This window comes from Alexandromys fortis, unplaced genomic scaffold, assembly GCF_014885135.2.
Source record: "Alexandromys fortis isolate MF-2015 unplaced genomic scaffold, M_Fortis_MF-2015_v1.1 scaffold_85, whole genome shotgun sequence".
In the NCBI taxonomy this organism is placed as follows: domain Eukaryota; kingdom Metazoa; phylum Chordata; class Mammalia; order Rodentia; family Cricetidae; genus Alexandromys; species Alexandromys fortis.
In genome coordinates, this window is record NW_026067975.1 from 7,735,803 (window position 1) to 7,750,924 (window position 15,122).

A 15,122-nucleotide genomic window follows, 5' to 3' on the forward strand; every position below is an offset into this window, starting at 1 on the left:
AGGATAATCCTTTTTTTCCCAAAATTCCTGGTACCGATGTCAATTGTCCACTGCTGAAGTCAGGTGAGAAGGACTTGCGTCCTTGGCAGCTGGGGATGGGTTGGGACTTGGAGTCCCACCTGCTCAGCCTCTCCCTGGCTTCCTGTCCTGCCCAGATGACAGGAAAAGGGGTACACAGGTCAGATGCATTTCCTGGGGGATATGGCATGTGCTAACCTATCGAGTTCTGAGGAAAGTGGAACAACTCGTCTCCTAACAGGCAGGTACGGGTGACAATCCCTGCAGCTGGGACTCGGTCTAGCTGAGCTGCTCAGAAGGGTTATGTAGCCTTGTTGACCCTAGGAACCCTGGGCTTCTCGCTGGTTGGTAGCAGGGGCGCTTGTTCTGGTCTACTACCCACAGTGTCGTCAACAGTGAAAGCAATGCTCACACCCTTTCCTCTCTGCCCGGGCGATTCCCCATGTATCAGCCTATTCACAAAAACCCCCAGCAGAAGCCAGAGCACCCCATGGCCACCAGTGACAACAGGCAGGCCATGAGTGCTCCCAGAAAGGTAAGGCATTTCTCCAGATCAGCGCTTTCCAAAGTCCCTAGTGTCAGTACTAAAAACACAACACCTTGCACTGCTGAGATCAGGAAGGAGGAATTGAGCCTCTGAATTTGGGGAGGTGTTTGGAACCCCCGCCTGCTCAGTTTCTGCCCCCCACGATGGATAAGGTGGCTCCTATGACTCCGTCCCTCATCAATTCTCCTTAACCTGTATGTTTATGACTTTCTAATTGTTTCTGTTACTGTCTGAGACAGTCTCAACTCATGCTGCATACCAGTGTCGTCAGGGAACTTAATAACAGTGGCACCCCATAAAGGATCCATGACAATAGAGAGGGGGTTGTGTGCATTGCTTTTTTGTTTTGGGATTTTTTCTTTAGAGAAGGAGAGAGAGAGAGAGAGAAAGAGAGAGAGAGAGAGAGAGAGAGAGAGAGAGAGAGAGAGAGAGAGAGCTCCAGGCACATGATTGCACACATGACTGTGGAGACAGAATACTCTCACTTGTCTGGAATTCACCAAGTATGCTTGGGTGGCTGGCCTGTGGGCAGGAATTCCCTGTCGCTGTCTCTCCAGCACTGGGATTATGAGCCTCTATCACTATGCTTTTCTAAATGACAGTCGAGGACCAACCTCAGGCCCTCTCGGTGAACTATCACAACAGCCGAGCATGGCATTGTTGAAGGGTTCCTCATTTGGTTCTTGTGTCTGTCACTCATTAAAACTCCCATGAGAGGAGTGCTGTGCTGGTAGCAAGGGCTCCTCTTCCTGCCGTTCGGTCCTCTCAGAGAACATGGCAGTGGCAGTGGGAACAGGTCCTGGGGGCTCTTAGAGTTTGGAACAGGGCAATGGGAAGGTGGAAACAATGACCTAGGCAGGCATGTTGGATTCTACAGAGGCAGAGGGTCTCAGAGTATGCAGGGAGGAGATGATGCCGTTTGGAGGGGTAGGGTAGAGGCAAGGCAAGAAGAACTGGTTCCTCAACCAGGCCTTGGAGACATTGATTTTCTGTGGAGTTCTACTAATTACCACTGTCATGACTGTCCGTGTCTTCTCTTTTGCCTACGCTGTATTGAGTGGGCTCCTGTTCTTTCAGAGAAGTCATTTCTGACTAAGGCACAGCCCTACAGCCTGGCGCTGTGCCTTGTGTTGGGCATGAAGCTGTCCCTGTTTGCTGAGTGGGTGACCAAACTCATTAGACCAGTTCATTAGTTAATTGGTTAATAGCAAAAGCCTCAAAGCAAGTGCTGCTGAATTTGCCCCTCAGGGGTGTGCAGTGAAGCTGGCAGGATTGATGAGGGGATAGGAGTTTCCTGAAAGAGACTGACATCACAGGGACAGCAGGAAGGTACTGGGCAGTCCTACGGCCAAAGAATCATTGCTGGAACATATTCAATATAGGACCTTTTTGATTCATTGATTTACTCATTTTTTCATTTAGTTTTTGAACCAGTATCTCGCTATGTAGCCCAGGCTACCCTCACACATGAGATCCTCTTGCCACAGCCCCCAGAGTGCTGGATTTGCGGAACACCAGCCCTATCTTTGTTTTATTCTGGACGAAAGATCTGCTAATGTGCTGGAAATCCAGAATTCTGGGGCGTCACCTTGGGGCTGTGGCAGGTGCCAGGCTTCAAATGTATTATTTTCTCATGGGGCCTTCAAATGGCTTGTCACTTCTGTGGGCTGTTTGCTCTTCCCCATGGGCTGTTTGATGCTGTGGTAGAACCAGCTCATCGTGGGCTCAGTGATGTTCTTTAAATCACTGGAACTGTTCACAAGCAATTAAGTCCTCAGAAAGCACATCTTCCTTCCCCAGTTTGGGGACATTCATTCAGGCACCTTCTATTCGTTTCTTCTCGCTCCCTATCTCTGTCTCAACCTAAGCCCCTAAAACTAAGCTCCTTCTGGCTATAACAGGCCACTTCAGGAGTGTCTCCTGACCTTTTCCCCAGTTTCTACAACAGCGATTGCTCACTGACACACTTCCTCCTAAGCCATTGCTGCCCCAACCTCATCTGTGAGCACAGGGGGAACCTCACCAGTGCCTGAATTCTCATCAAGGACTACTGAGTCCAGGCACAGTCCTAACGGGTTTACTGATGACTTCACACCAGTCTGGACAGACTGCCTGTCCTGTCCACTTCCTCCCCGTCTAACCTGGTGTGACTTCATAGAGACACGCTTACCAGAGTCTAGTGACTTCTTTCTCCCTGAATTCTCAAATCTGAGTCTTCAGGGTCTTGCTTACTTGACCAGGACCCCACTTTGCCCTGTGCTGGTTAATATATTGTTAACTTGCTGGGATCTAGAGTCATCTAGGATACAACTCTCCGGGCACGTCAGGATCTAGACGATGTTAATTCAGGAGGGAAGATTCATCCTAAATGAGGGCAACACCATTTCTTAAGCTGGGTCTCTGTACTGAATAAAAAGGAGAAAGTCAGCTGGGCATCAACATTCCTCTCTCTCTGCTGTCACCCTGTGACCAGCTGCCTCCTGCCCCTGCCGCCATGCCTTTCCACAGTGATTGGCCACTCTCCACCTGTGAGAAGATACCAGTCTTTCCCTCCTGAAGTTGCTTTTGTTGGACATTTTGTCACAGCAATGAAGCAAGTGACCGATACAGCTTCCAAGCTAAGTGCCTATTTCTCTTGCTGTGAAGAGACACCATGACCATGGCAACTCTTATAAAGGAAAACATTTGATTGGGGTGACTGGCTTACAGTTCAGAGGTTCAGCTCACTATCAACATGGTGTCGCATGGTAGTGTGCAGGCCGACATGGTGCTGGAGGAGGTGCTGAGAGTTCTACATCTTGTAGGCAGCAGGGCATAAAATAGGAGACCTCAAAGCCCACCCCCAGCAGTAACACGGTTCCTCTCACAAGGCCACACCTACTCCAACAAGGTTACACCTCTTAATAGTGCCACTCCCTTTGGGGACCATTTTCTTTCAAAACACCACAGTGCCTGTCCCAAGCCTCTGTCTAGATTGCCGGTCTTCTACAGGGTCTAAGGCAGGTATCCATCTGGCCACGCACTGGCTGCCAATACTGACTTTCTATATACCTTCTCCCTTGCTCATTGACCCTCCCTGTCTGTCTGTGGGGTGTACCAGATCTCCAGAGTGCTGTGGCAGCCTGCCTCGCTCAGCATCCGATCAGCCAAGCTTCCACCTGCTGAATGACCATATATTCCAGGCTCTGGGATCCAGGGCCACCAACATCGTTCAGTCTATCACTGCACCTTACCCAGCCCGACCATCACCTTCCCACCTACTGCTTCTCTAGGTGTTCACTGAATCAGGGCCAAGCTTCTGCCTGAAGTGTCTGCTCTTCACTTTCTGTCAAAGAGAAGAGAATGACCCTCACCATGGGTATTTATTAGTTGCAGCTATGATTATAATGATATCAAGGGCTTTAAATGACTCAAATAATCCTCAAAGAAAGGCTGTCGTAAAAGTCCTTAGCACACCCATATGGTGTACTCTGCAGCTGTTAAAAAAAAGAGTTCCAAGCCGGGCGATGGTGGTGCACGCCTTTAATCCCAGCACTCGGGAGGCAGAGGCAGGCGGATCTCTGTGAGTTCGAGACCAGCCTGGTCTACAGAGCTAGTTCCAGGACAGGCTCCAAAGCCACAGAGAAACCTTTTCTCGAAAAACCAAAAAAAAAAAAGAAAAAGAAAAAAAAAAGAAGTCCATAAAGAACCACCGCTATGTAGTGAGAAAAACAAGGTGCGGGACAGCGGTTATAGCCTTTCACAACTGGTCAGGAAGTACGCACACATCCATGTACATGTCTGATCTGTATGCTCTCTGAGAGAATCCATAGGACACTAGTGACAATGGGCACCTCCAGGAAGCTAGAATTAGGTGGGGAGGACCAACTTCACTCTCTGCTTTTTGTCCCGTGAATGTTCAGCTGTGGGATTATACTAACTGACTAATTTATAAACAAACCAAGTAGCGGCTGGTTGTGAGCTTCTCCGCCTGTCTGCTCGGTCTCCAGACTTCAGTGCCACTGTGCACAGTCAGGAGCCTTGACACTCAGACTCCATCAAGCTGTCTCCTGAGTGTGGTCTTCACCAAGGGCCAGCAAGAATTGCTGACTGGGACAGTGGCTTAGCTCTTCAGATCATCTTTGCGTCCTGCTGATGTTAGGCAAGCCATTCACACTCCTGCTCATTTCAACTAATGAGGCCATCGAGTGTTTCACAAGCAATCTGTTTCCTTCTTTGCCCAGGCTGCCAGGGAAGCCCTTTGATACATCTTTCACCTCTCCTCATCTGTGCCCACACAGCGTGGCTCATCAGGAACTCACCCTCTTTCCCCCTCCCAGTTTCCCACAGATCCTGACCAGAGGAAAAGAGATTGTGGGTGGCAACCAGTATATCCAGAGGGCAAAGAAGATCTTGGGAGAGCAGACTTGGAACAGGGGAATACTGGTCAGTCTGCAAACACGGCCTGTGGTCAGGTTCTTCCAAACGATTTCGTCAAATGTCTGGAGTTTACATAGCAGCCCAGGAAGCATGTAGACAAGCTGACTACATTTTACGCCTGTAGTTGGAAACGTTGAGAGGTTTCTCTGCATTTCTCCAAGGTCTTTGGGAATCCCAGTGAAGGCTGATACAAATTTATCTACTCACTTTTCTAAAAGTAGTGTTGAAAAGGTTTTATTTTAAGACACGGTGTTGGATTTTCCAATGAGAAGAAAGACAAAGGTCAACTGGGAGACGTCTTCTAGAAAACGATTATATCATTTTGTGGAGAGAAGATATTGCCTTAGTCCGAGAGTTAGTAAAACCTGTTCTCAAAGGCAGACCATCTCTGAACTTAACAGCCGGTCTGGATGTCCATTGATCCCATCAGTCTAGGAGGTCTGGTTCAAGTTCTGAGCTTGGCAAGTGGCCTCGAGAACTCAGAGCCGGCCAGCACAGCACGCACTCCACAGGTGATCTTTCTGCACTGAGCCATGACTTTAGGCAGTGTGTCACAGGGTAGGGTGAGAATAAAGGCGAGCCTCAGTGTTCCCCGGATTCTAGCCTTTACCAATGCTAACTTCTGGTGATGTAGAGTTAGGGACCAAACAGTGGACCTTGAGCAACTGCCTTCCCCTTTCAGTGACAGCTTATTAAGAATTTCAGGAGCTCCCAGGGTCACAGGTCTGTGTTGACTTACTTCACCTGACCCAGCCTCGGGTGTCCTGGGTTACTAATTCACTGAGGAAAAGTTTGGTTGTCAAAAAAAAAAAAAAAAAAAAAAAAGCAAGCGTGGAAGAGGTAGCTACTACATGCATTAGCTATACCTTCCAGGCTGTTCCATAGTTCCTATGCTGTACCCAGCTTAACACAGTGATGGAGACACTGAGGCCCAGAGAGCTTAAAACTTATCCTAAGCTAGGGGGTGACAGAAACAGAGCCTATAGTTAGGCAGAGAGTCCCTAATGCTATCTCTCCTGAGATGCTGGGAACTCCTCCATGTTCAAGGCTGGATCAGGAAATTAAGGCTTCGTGTTTGAGGGACTATGAATTCCCCTCTGGGGAAAAGATGTGGGGGTGTCTGGGCCTCCCTAATGTTCCCTGCATGGTAAGGGCCCTCATGGGAGCATTTGAACATTGGCAGTGTTCTGGGCCTCCGTCACGTTCACAAGTCACTGGGGCGCCTGCATATACATCGGGGACTGTGCTGTGTTCTTGGCTGTGTGTACACCACACCAACTCCAGGCTCCTACAATTCCAGTGAGTCAGGACTGTGGGGCGTGGATGCCTGCCTCGTGTTTTCCCTCGATCATGGCACAGCTGCAAGGTTCCCACCCAAGCGGAAAGCAAGGCCTCCTTCACAAAAGTCACTGGAGTGGCCATGATAATACTTTTACTTGTTACATTTTTTTTTCACCTTGAGAATAAGTCTCTCTCTCTCTCTCTCTCTCTCTCTCTCTCTCTCTCTCTCTCTCTCTCTCTCTCTCTCTCTCTATAGTTTTGGCTGGCCTCAAACTTGGAGCCACCTGTCTCTGCATCTTGAATGTTGGGAAGACAGTTATATACTATCCTGTAGCATAAACGATGCTGAGGATCAACCCAGGGCAGATTAACCAAACCACACCCCAGCACTGCTGTTAATTCTTTTTTTCTCTCCTTCTATTCTGACAGGCAGAGGGTGCTAGGCGGGTACCCAGTCAGAGTCTCTGTTCTGTTTCTGGCTCGTGTGCTCAGCTTTGAGAGTTGGATCTGGGTGCCACCTTCTGTACTCTGCAACTTTGAACAAGAGAAGTAGACGTCGTGGTGCCCCATTTTGAAAATGGATTAACATGAGCAGTGGTGGAGCACACCTTTAATTCCAGCACCTGGGAGGCAGAGGCAGGTGTTTCTATGTGAGTTCGAAGCCAGCCTGCTCTACAGAGTGAGTCCTAGACCAGCCAGGGCTACATAGTGAAACCCTATCTTGAAAAACAAAATCAAATGAATCAACAAATCAAAAACCAACTCCTCCCACAAAAGGGTTAACAGCGCAACTTTACAAAGCTGCTGAGACCATTATGGAAGTGTATAGTCACACTCTGGGGCTCAATGGCTAGTACTTATTGTTCTTATTCAGCGTTTCTGGTAAATTGTTTGAAAGCACCATGTCACAAAATTACATATATTTAAAACTGGGCATGGTGGTTCATGCCTGTAATCCCAGCTACTTGGTACCTGAGGCAGGAACATTCAAAGTTTGAAATCAGCCTGGGTAATTTAGCAAAACTGTAAGTGTGTGGGAGGGGGTGGGGTGTTGTATTTAAACAGCAACAGCAAAAATAACAGAGTGGGGTAGATGTGTAGCTCAGTGGTAGAGCACTTGTCAGGCATGCTCAAGGGACTTGGCTCAATTCCTGCTACTGAAAATAAAGAGAAAGTAAAAGTGTAGACATTTTCATCTGCATTTAGAACATGCCGGAGCTGAGCTGAAGGGCATTTGATAATAACTTGTAGTGAAGGTCAAGCGTTTTAAAGCATTAATATAGATGATTTTTTTAGGCGGAAGCCCAATTAATATATAAAACAGTTAAAAGCAGACCGCTTTGACTGATGTTGGGGTGTAACCCCCTAGGGCTCCTCAGAATGAGGGAGAAGAACAACAGACGAGGAGCCAAATGATCAATCTGTATGGGTGGTGGGCAGGAAGCTTCAAGTCTGCCCTGTCACACGGCTGTGGCAACTCCTCTGGGCTTCCCATCCTTGTCTGAAGCTGGAACAACAGTGCCTGGCTGGCAGTCTCAGCTCACACCCTGCGCGGCTGGCTGTTCTCAGAGCACACCAGGAAGAGGCTAACAAGTCATGCCAACTGACCCTAAGGGACCACACAGGGTCTACCCAGCTAGCACAGTCTTCTGTCCTCCCCTACTGTGCATCTGCCCAGGACAGGGAGGCTACCTGCCCAGCACCTGACCATGGATTTTCATTGTGTCCATCCGTTTATGCACATATTCCTGCTTTTGTCCATTAGGCGCAAGGGTCACTGTCTCCATAAGCATCCTCTTCACAACTGACCAAAACCCTTTCCTGTCCCCCAGCATCTCCTACTTGACCTCCTGAGACAGCACCATTTCTCACTGTCATGAATCTGATCCACCCCCCCCCCCCCACTTAGTTGGCTGTTCGCTCATAACCAATGTTTTCGGGCATAATGTAGACATCATATTTTATCCCCATCTCTCCATTTCATCCAGTTCCTGCTGGTCCTCAACTAGGATCTCTGGATAAAGTCTATCACAGACGTTCTCTCTCTGTTGCTCTCTATCTTCCTTCCCTCCCCCTTCTCCTTCCTTCCTTCCTTCCTTCCTTCCTTCCTTCCTTCCTTCCTTCCTTCCTTCCCTCCCTCCCTCCCTCCCTCCCTCCAGGGCTCCACATCGGTGACCTGGGTACTTAGTTGTGTAATTCCTGTCTCAGCTGTCTGGCACTACCCTGGCATCTGGATTTAGTGGGGAAAACGTCCATCTCCAAGCTACCAGATGGGTATAGGAAGTAATCATAAACCGTAGTTGCAGATATAAATGAAGAAGCTAGACACACCACCATGGCTGGAGCTGGGGCTGTGCTGGCTCCTGGGTAGGGTAGAGGGGTCTTCTCTTCTGAGAGGTCACTTTTAGGCTAAGACCTGCGAGGGGACTCGAGGCCACATCCCACAGGTGTGGGATGCGGTGAAAGTCACTATGTCAGAGGGAAAAGCTGTACCTTGAGAGCAGGAAGAAGGGCTATAGAGGATGAGGAGTTGTGACCTGAGCAAGAAAGAGAGAGAGAAGGGGTGGTGGGGATGGATTAGAGGAGCCAGCAGACTTGTGCTCCAGGACTCATCTAGTCAATGACAGGCAGGAGGAGGAATTTGAATGCCCTCTGGGGTAAGAAATTTGAAAGTTAAGGTAATGGATACAGCAGTTACCCTATGCTGATCAACATTTAATGTAGAAGCAAATCAGAACAGAATATCATAGCTTATTAATATGTGCAAATAGTTACGTGTCAATCACAAAGGTTAAAAGTGACATAAATACAAAAAGAAAAGAACACTGGGACTGTTTGTTCCCTAGAGGGGGACCTGGAATAGGATGCGGTGGATGGAGGATGAGGCCGAGTTCCTAACCACAGAGGGGCTGGTGAGAGAGTCCTCTAGGGGCTCTTTGGGAGGGAGCCAGTATTTCTTGTCCTTGGCAGGTACTATGTGAGACACAGCTCTGTGAGTGCTTAGAGGGTAATATTCTCTCCTCGGCACCTGTGGGATCGGAACCTGGCTCAGTGTGGAGTACCAGCCTGAGCAAATCAACGACAGTAAGAGTTTGAGCTTAAGTTTCCATATCATCTGCCCCTGACCCTTGTCCTACTGCCAGCAAGTGTGTGGCAGGGAGTGGAGCCTTCTTTGTCCCATTCTTATGAGAGGCATCCTCTGGGAGCCACTTTGGTCTTATTTTTGCTGAGAGGTAGGGTGGGTAAAGGAGTGCTCCACACGGTGACTCCAGGGCCAGTGACCCCCACGTGCTGGCACCCCAGCTCAGCCTTGCCAGCTCACTGCAGGCAGGAGCCTTCGAGTTGGAGCTGCCCTCAGCCGTGGTTTGCTCAGACCACAGGAAGCTGGGTGTGAAAGGTGTTTCCTTTAGAGGAGCCTCATTCTCTCACACCCTGGCTACCTTTTTTTCCTGGCTGGTGCAGGAGTTTAATATGTTCTAGATCTGGAAGGTGGGGAGGCTGACATAGCTGTAGAGAGGGGAAGCCAGAGCGGCAAGTTTCACGTTCGCTGCTATGGGGAGTGGCCACTGCAGAGGCTGTCTCCTCACCTGTAAACCTGGTGCATTCAATCTACCAGGGTAACCAGGAATATTCCCTATAGATTAGGACCTTGAGTAGCACTTCATTTAGGAAATAACACTGGCCTGGTGGAGGAGAGCTGTTCTGGGAGGTTCCAGCTCATTGAGCCTAAGCTTATATCAGGTTCAGAGGCTTTGGCATCTGTGTGGATCCTTTCTCTCTCTAGGGAATCAGAAGACACCTTCTGTCCACATTTGGGCCCTCCTGCTTGGAGGGAGTGCAGTCAGTACTGGGGTTGGTTTGGAAATATCTCTTACTGAGGACCTGGCACTAGAAGGTTTATTTCAGTGGTTTGGAAAAGCCACTGTGCATGACTCTATTCAGAAGCGGGGGTTGGAGCCCCCAGGGCCAATCTCTAGGCATGCTGAACTCAGGCTGTGAGTTCATATCACCCAGGCTTTGGGGTTTAGTTTCAGGGACAGGAAGAGAGGAAGTCAGGGTTGTATAAGTAACCTGGGAGGGGTACCCTGCAGCAGCAAAGGAGGGTGGGGGACACGATGTGTCTATGTCATTTCAGGAGACCCTGGAGACCCAGGCCAGAGCCAGTGTGGGACAAAAATCCTCTTGCTTTAAACATAGTCCGACCAGTCTAGGTACAGCGGGTGAGAGGGCGCCAGATCAGCCTTGGCTCTTATAACACCTTGCCATCCAGCAGGCCAAGGTCTTCACATGGTATGGGATACCTTCTGATTTGTATTTATCTTCCCTGGGATCCCAACATCTGCATCATCAGCTTCTGAGACCCAGTGCCCAGCACTCAGTCAGTCCTCAGGATACGACGTATGGAAGCAACATATGACACCTCAGACATGTGCAGCTCAAAAAGTACTTTCTGTGCATCTGCTCGGTTCCTAGCTCAGACTCAGTCTTATTCCTGTGGGTTTAGACTTAGGCAAAAATGAAGTCCCCTTAAAACTGACTTCCACCAGATACCACCAGCTAGTCTTGTCAAAATGGTTGCATTTTCTAGACTTGTTCATTTGGGTGCTTTGGCCACATGCCCAGTGAGTATGAAGTCAAGGTTTGGTTTAGGTCTAAACTTGGTCACAGAGTGGCCTGAGGCTTCTATCACCTTACTCTCTAGTTTATTCTAGGGGGTGTCCTCGCCCAATAGAAACAGGGAAGCAGCTCTGAGGGTCACAGATTTTACTAAAGAGCTGGGGGTGAGCACACATTTTGGACACAAGAACGGGTCAGAGCAGAGAGAACTATGACTCCATAGCTGCTGAACTTCCTCTGGAGCTAAAGGGAACTTGGATATGAGTGTGTGAAATAAAACAGGAGTCTTTAACAAGAACCCCCCAGACTGGGCCACAGCAGATCATCACCCGCTGCTCCCCATTTGCCCCCTTCTCATAATAAGCCCCAGTGACTGAGCGTTCTGAGAAATGGCTCAGAACAAGTGCGCAGGACGCTAACTGGCCTGCCGTCCCATCTGTCCCATGGTCAGTGTCCACGATGAGAGCTGGCTGACGTGGACTCAACGTGGGACCCTATTTTCAAGTAGTTTTTAGATACTGGGTCAATTCTAGGTCTTATTCTGCCAGGCTCCTTGATGTTGGACAACTCCCTGTCTGTCTATGGTCCTCAGTTTCTCAGTCTGAAAGAAATGGGAAAGGTGGATTGACATAAAATAATTCTAATCCAGCTAGGATCCCACTTAATTGTATTGTGAGAATCTTTTCATACACATAAGTTGGCTGTGTGTTCCCAAAGCCCTAGGGAAGATCCATGCCATTATTTTTTTGTATTCAAAACAGGTTCAGAGGATGCCTGCATGTTAAGCGAAGCCACAGAGCCCAGAAACCATTCAGCTGAGATTCAGCCTCCAGCTTGTCAGTTTTCTAGTTCAGGGAACCTGAGAGCAGATGCTTTGGACCTCAACCAATTTAGCTTCCCTGCTCCTCCTGCCTTCCTTCCCACTCAGAAACTCAGCTCCTACTGTGCTGTAGGGAGGTGGGACATGGAGGGAGTCCTGACCGAGGGTGCAGTCACCTGGTAGATACAGGTGTGCTGTGGCTGTAGACAGCAAGTGAATAAGAGAGGCTGGCAGCCTGGGTCTGACTGTTCTAGCTGAGCCCAGGAGGCTCCATTTGGCTATTAGCTAAAGAAACTGCTGTTCTTTGCCATCTGGGAGCTCCTATCTGGCCTCCTGATTGGTCACTCTCAGAGTCTTCCCTTTTCCCTCAGAAATTGTCACCTAACACTGGGGGCTGAGTGCAAGGTATAAAGAGACTGCTGAAGGGACAGAGTGCAGCTCTCTGTCCTAATTAGGGAGGAGACTTCACAGGAGGTTTTCATCCCAGTCAACTCAATCGCCACCAGGCTATATGCTTTTGATATCCCCGTTGTTGTCTTCCCAGAACCTTGGGTGGCTTTGACTCCTGCTATGACACCGGGCGAGAGAAAATAGCTCTATCCCCGGGCCTCAGTGTCCCCATCTAGGCAATAGCCAGGTGGCTGAGCCCCATGGATGTCAGGCCTCTCCCAGTGATGACATTTTTGGATACACTGTCATGTACTTTTTCTTTTCTTCCTAGAGGCCAGGGACCAGATGCCTTGGGAGAGACATCAAGCTTAAAGATAGCTCTCTCTGTCTGAGTGTTCCCACTGGGCTGCTGCAGGTGACCCTCCTCCCTCAATGCTCTTCTATCAATCAGGTCCAGGCCCCACGGCAGATCGCGGCCTGGCCCTTTAGCCCTGTTGTTTGGGCAAAGCCAGCGAGAGAGTGAAGGAGCGCCGCGCTACAGCGGCGACTGCGGCGGACGCGGCGGCGCAGGGGGCGGGGGAGGAAAGCAGAGCCCACTTGTCCCACGGCTCCGCAGCAACCCTGGCCCTGGTCCCGGCGCATAATAGAGGTCTTTGGAACCCTGGGGTTCGTTAGCGGTGCCAGAACCAGCTAGGAGCAGCACACCATCACTCGATTGCACAAACGACCCCCCCCCCAAGGCCCCGCAATCCCCAACTCGGCCAGGCTAGCACAGGTTATTCTCCGTCCCTAGCTGCGGAAGGCAAGGTAGGCGACGCTCCGACGTCTGTCTTACCCTTCCCAAGCCTAAATGCAAGGAATTCCACGTCTCAGGCAGAAGATTACAGCTATTAAGGCTGGGGTGGGGGTGGGGATGGGGTTAGGGGCACCATTTTGGGTCGGACATTGATCAGATTCCTCACCAGTGTCAGCCTTTTGGACCCCATCTCCATCGCTATCTCCAAGTTTCAGCCTCCCTGTCCCCGCCCACTACGGGGCTCACCCCGCCAAGGGCGGCTGCAGCTCCTAGCAGCGCCCAACCCGCAGTCCCTGCCCGCCCTAGGGTCACCCTCCCAGTTCGGTCCAGTCGGTCCTGCCAGTGGAAGATGCTGAGCGCGCCCTAGATGCTTAGAGTAGAAGGGTCAAAGTTCGGACACCGAAGCAGGGTGAAAGGCCCTGAACCCGCAGGGCCTCAGCAGGGGCACGGAGGGCAGGACGTGGAGCTCCCTCACCTGTTTCTCCGCCGGCTCCTTAGCAGAGACCGCGGGCTTGGGGGAGGGCGCGCGGTCGCAGACGCAGCCCTCCAGCAGGTAGAGCCCCGAGGGCCGAGAGCTTGAGTCGCTTTCGAAGTAGAAGAGCAGATTCTGCAGCAGCGCGAACCACTTGGTTTGCCATTTTGTGTTGTCCGAACTCCGCTTGCTCAGGTAGCCTTTGCGTGTGCCGTCCTTGCGCGCCAGCAGTCCCAGGGACGCGACGTGGCCATCGTTCAGCCGGATCCCTTTCTGCATGGTGCTCGGAGGCCAGCGAGACCCCACGCGCTTACATCTTCTTCGCGCGGCACCCAGCAGCCCCTCGTCGGTGCGCGCAGCGCTGCCTCTCTCTGGCGCTTGCTGGATCGCTCCCTCTCTTTCCCCCACCCCAACCCCCTCAAGATTTACACTCCAGGTCCTGGCGCCGAGCTAGGATTTCTTGAACCTAGAAGGACCATTCCTTGCTGGAACCTATTCTCCTCTCCGCAGAGCCCCAGGGCCCCAGGAGATGTCGACCGACCCTCCCCCAGCAAACTGAGGGACGGGCGGTCTGCGCGCTGGCTAGGGGCAGGCGGAGTCATGTGACGCCGATCCCTCGAAGAGCCCGTTTCAGCAGCGCGGACAGGGACACACGCACGCAGCCCCGCCGAGGCGCAGAGCCGCACGCAGGCTGCACCTTGGCGCCTCCTCCCCCTCCCTGGACACACACACACACACACACACGCACGTACACACACACACACACACTTCTCGTCCTCCCTCCCTGTCCCCGTCCTCTTCCTCTGCACTTCGGGTGTTCTAAACCAAATCAGATCAATTTTCGTTTAATCCAATGGAACCCCGGAGACTCACCATCCCCGGAGTTTGCGTTCTTTGCGCCCAGCCGCGGCGCACTCTAGACCTAGGGTAAGCCCCATTTGTCATTTTGTCTCCTAAAGCCTCCCCTTACTTCCCTTCCCTACTTTATTTTTCTAATCCAAGGTGGACGAATAAGAGAAAGGTGAATAGCGAAGGAATGGAATATGTTCTAATTTTTGCATAACCGTTCGGATTTCACTCCTTTCAGTTTCTAGCCCTATTCCGCCACGGCTTCGCTTGCGATCTGAGAATATAGGGGGTGAGGTTGGGAGGCTAGAGGTGACCGTTTATTTTATTTCATTTTGAATGTTGCCATAATTGCCAGCGTCACCCGGTGAACCTTAAGGTCTGGCTGGCAAGCCGCTGCTGGGAGTTTTCAGCAAATACCCCTGAAGCCTGAAGGCGGGCTTCAAACGCAGGCGCCGGGGACCATGGGAGCCTTCAAATAGCTGCGCTGGCGCAATGATACCTTAATGATAGATTTTCCGTTCTTATTTTTAGCTCCCATTCGCCTACACAGTTACACGGCATTTATCCGAGAACGTCACAGCGCCCGCATGCTGCACCGGCAGAGCGCGCGGGCTGCCGGGCCAGCCTGGTGCTGGAGTGGGGAGCGCGCACCGCCGTCTGCCGCAGAGGGCAGCGGTCTCGCTGAGACCTGAGATTGGGAGCAGCGCCGGGCGCTGACAGTTTGAAGCCCCGGGACAGGTGTCCGCGCAGCCCTCTGGAGAAAGAACACCATCTTTCCTCACAGAAGCCCTTCCTCCTTTCCCTTTTAGATCTCTCTCTCTCTCTCTCTCTCTCTCTCTCTCTCTCTCTCTCTCTCTCTCTCTCTCTCTCTCTCTCTCTCTCTCTCTCTCTCTCTCTCTCTCTCTCTCTCTCT

At 50.9% G+C, this 15,122-nt stretch overlaps 1 protein-coding gene across 2 annotated transcripts in view; it reads right to left on the minus strand.

Annotated features, from left to right (window-relative positions):
• Positions 1-13,639, minus strand: part of Rasgrf1 (Ras protein specific guanine nucleotide releasing factor 1) — a 106,745-nt gene extending 93,106 nt beyond the window's left edge. Inside the window, exons 1-2 of one of the 2 annotated variants that reach the window (XM_050157301.1) lie at positions 13,364-13,639; positions 3,724-3,726 (exon numbers count right to left, since the gene is read on the minus strand). In XM_050157301.1, the coding sequence (XP_050013258.1) occupies positions 3,724-3,726; positions 13,364-13,639 (279 nt within the window). The remainder of the gene's footprint in view (positions 1-3,723; positions 3,727-13,363) is intronic. The other variant, XM_050157300.1, reaches the window with a different exon arrangement.
• Between the last annotated feature and the right edge of the window lie 1,483 nt (positions 13,640-15,122).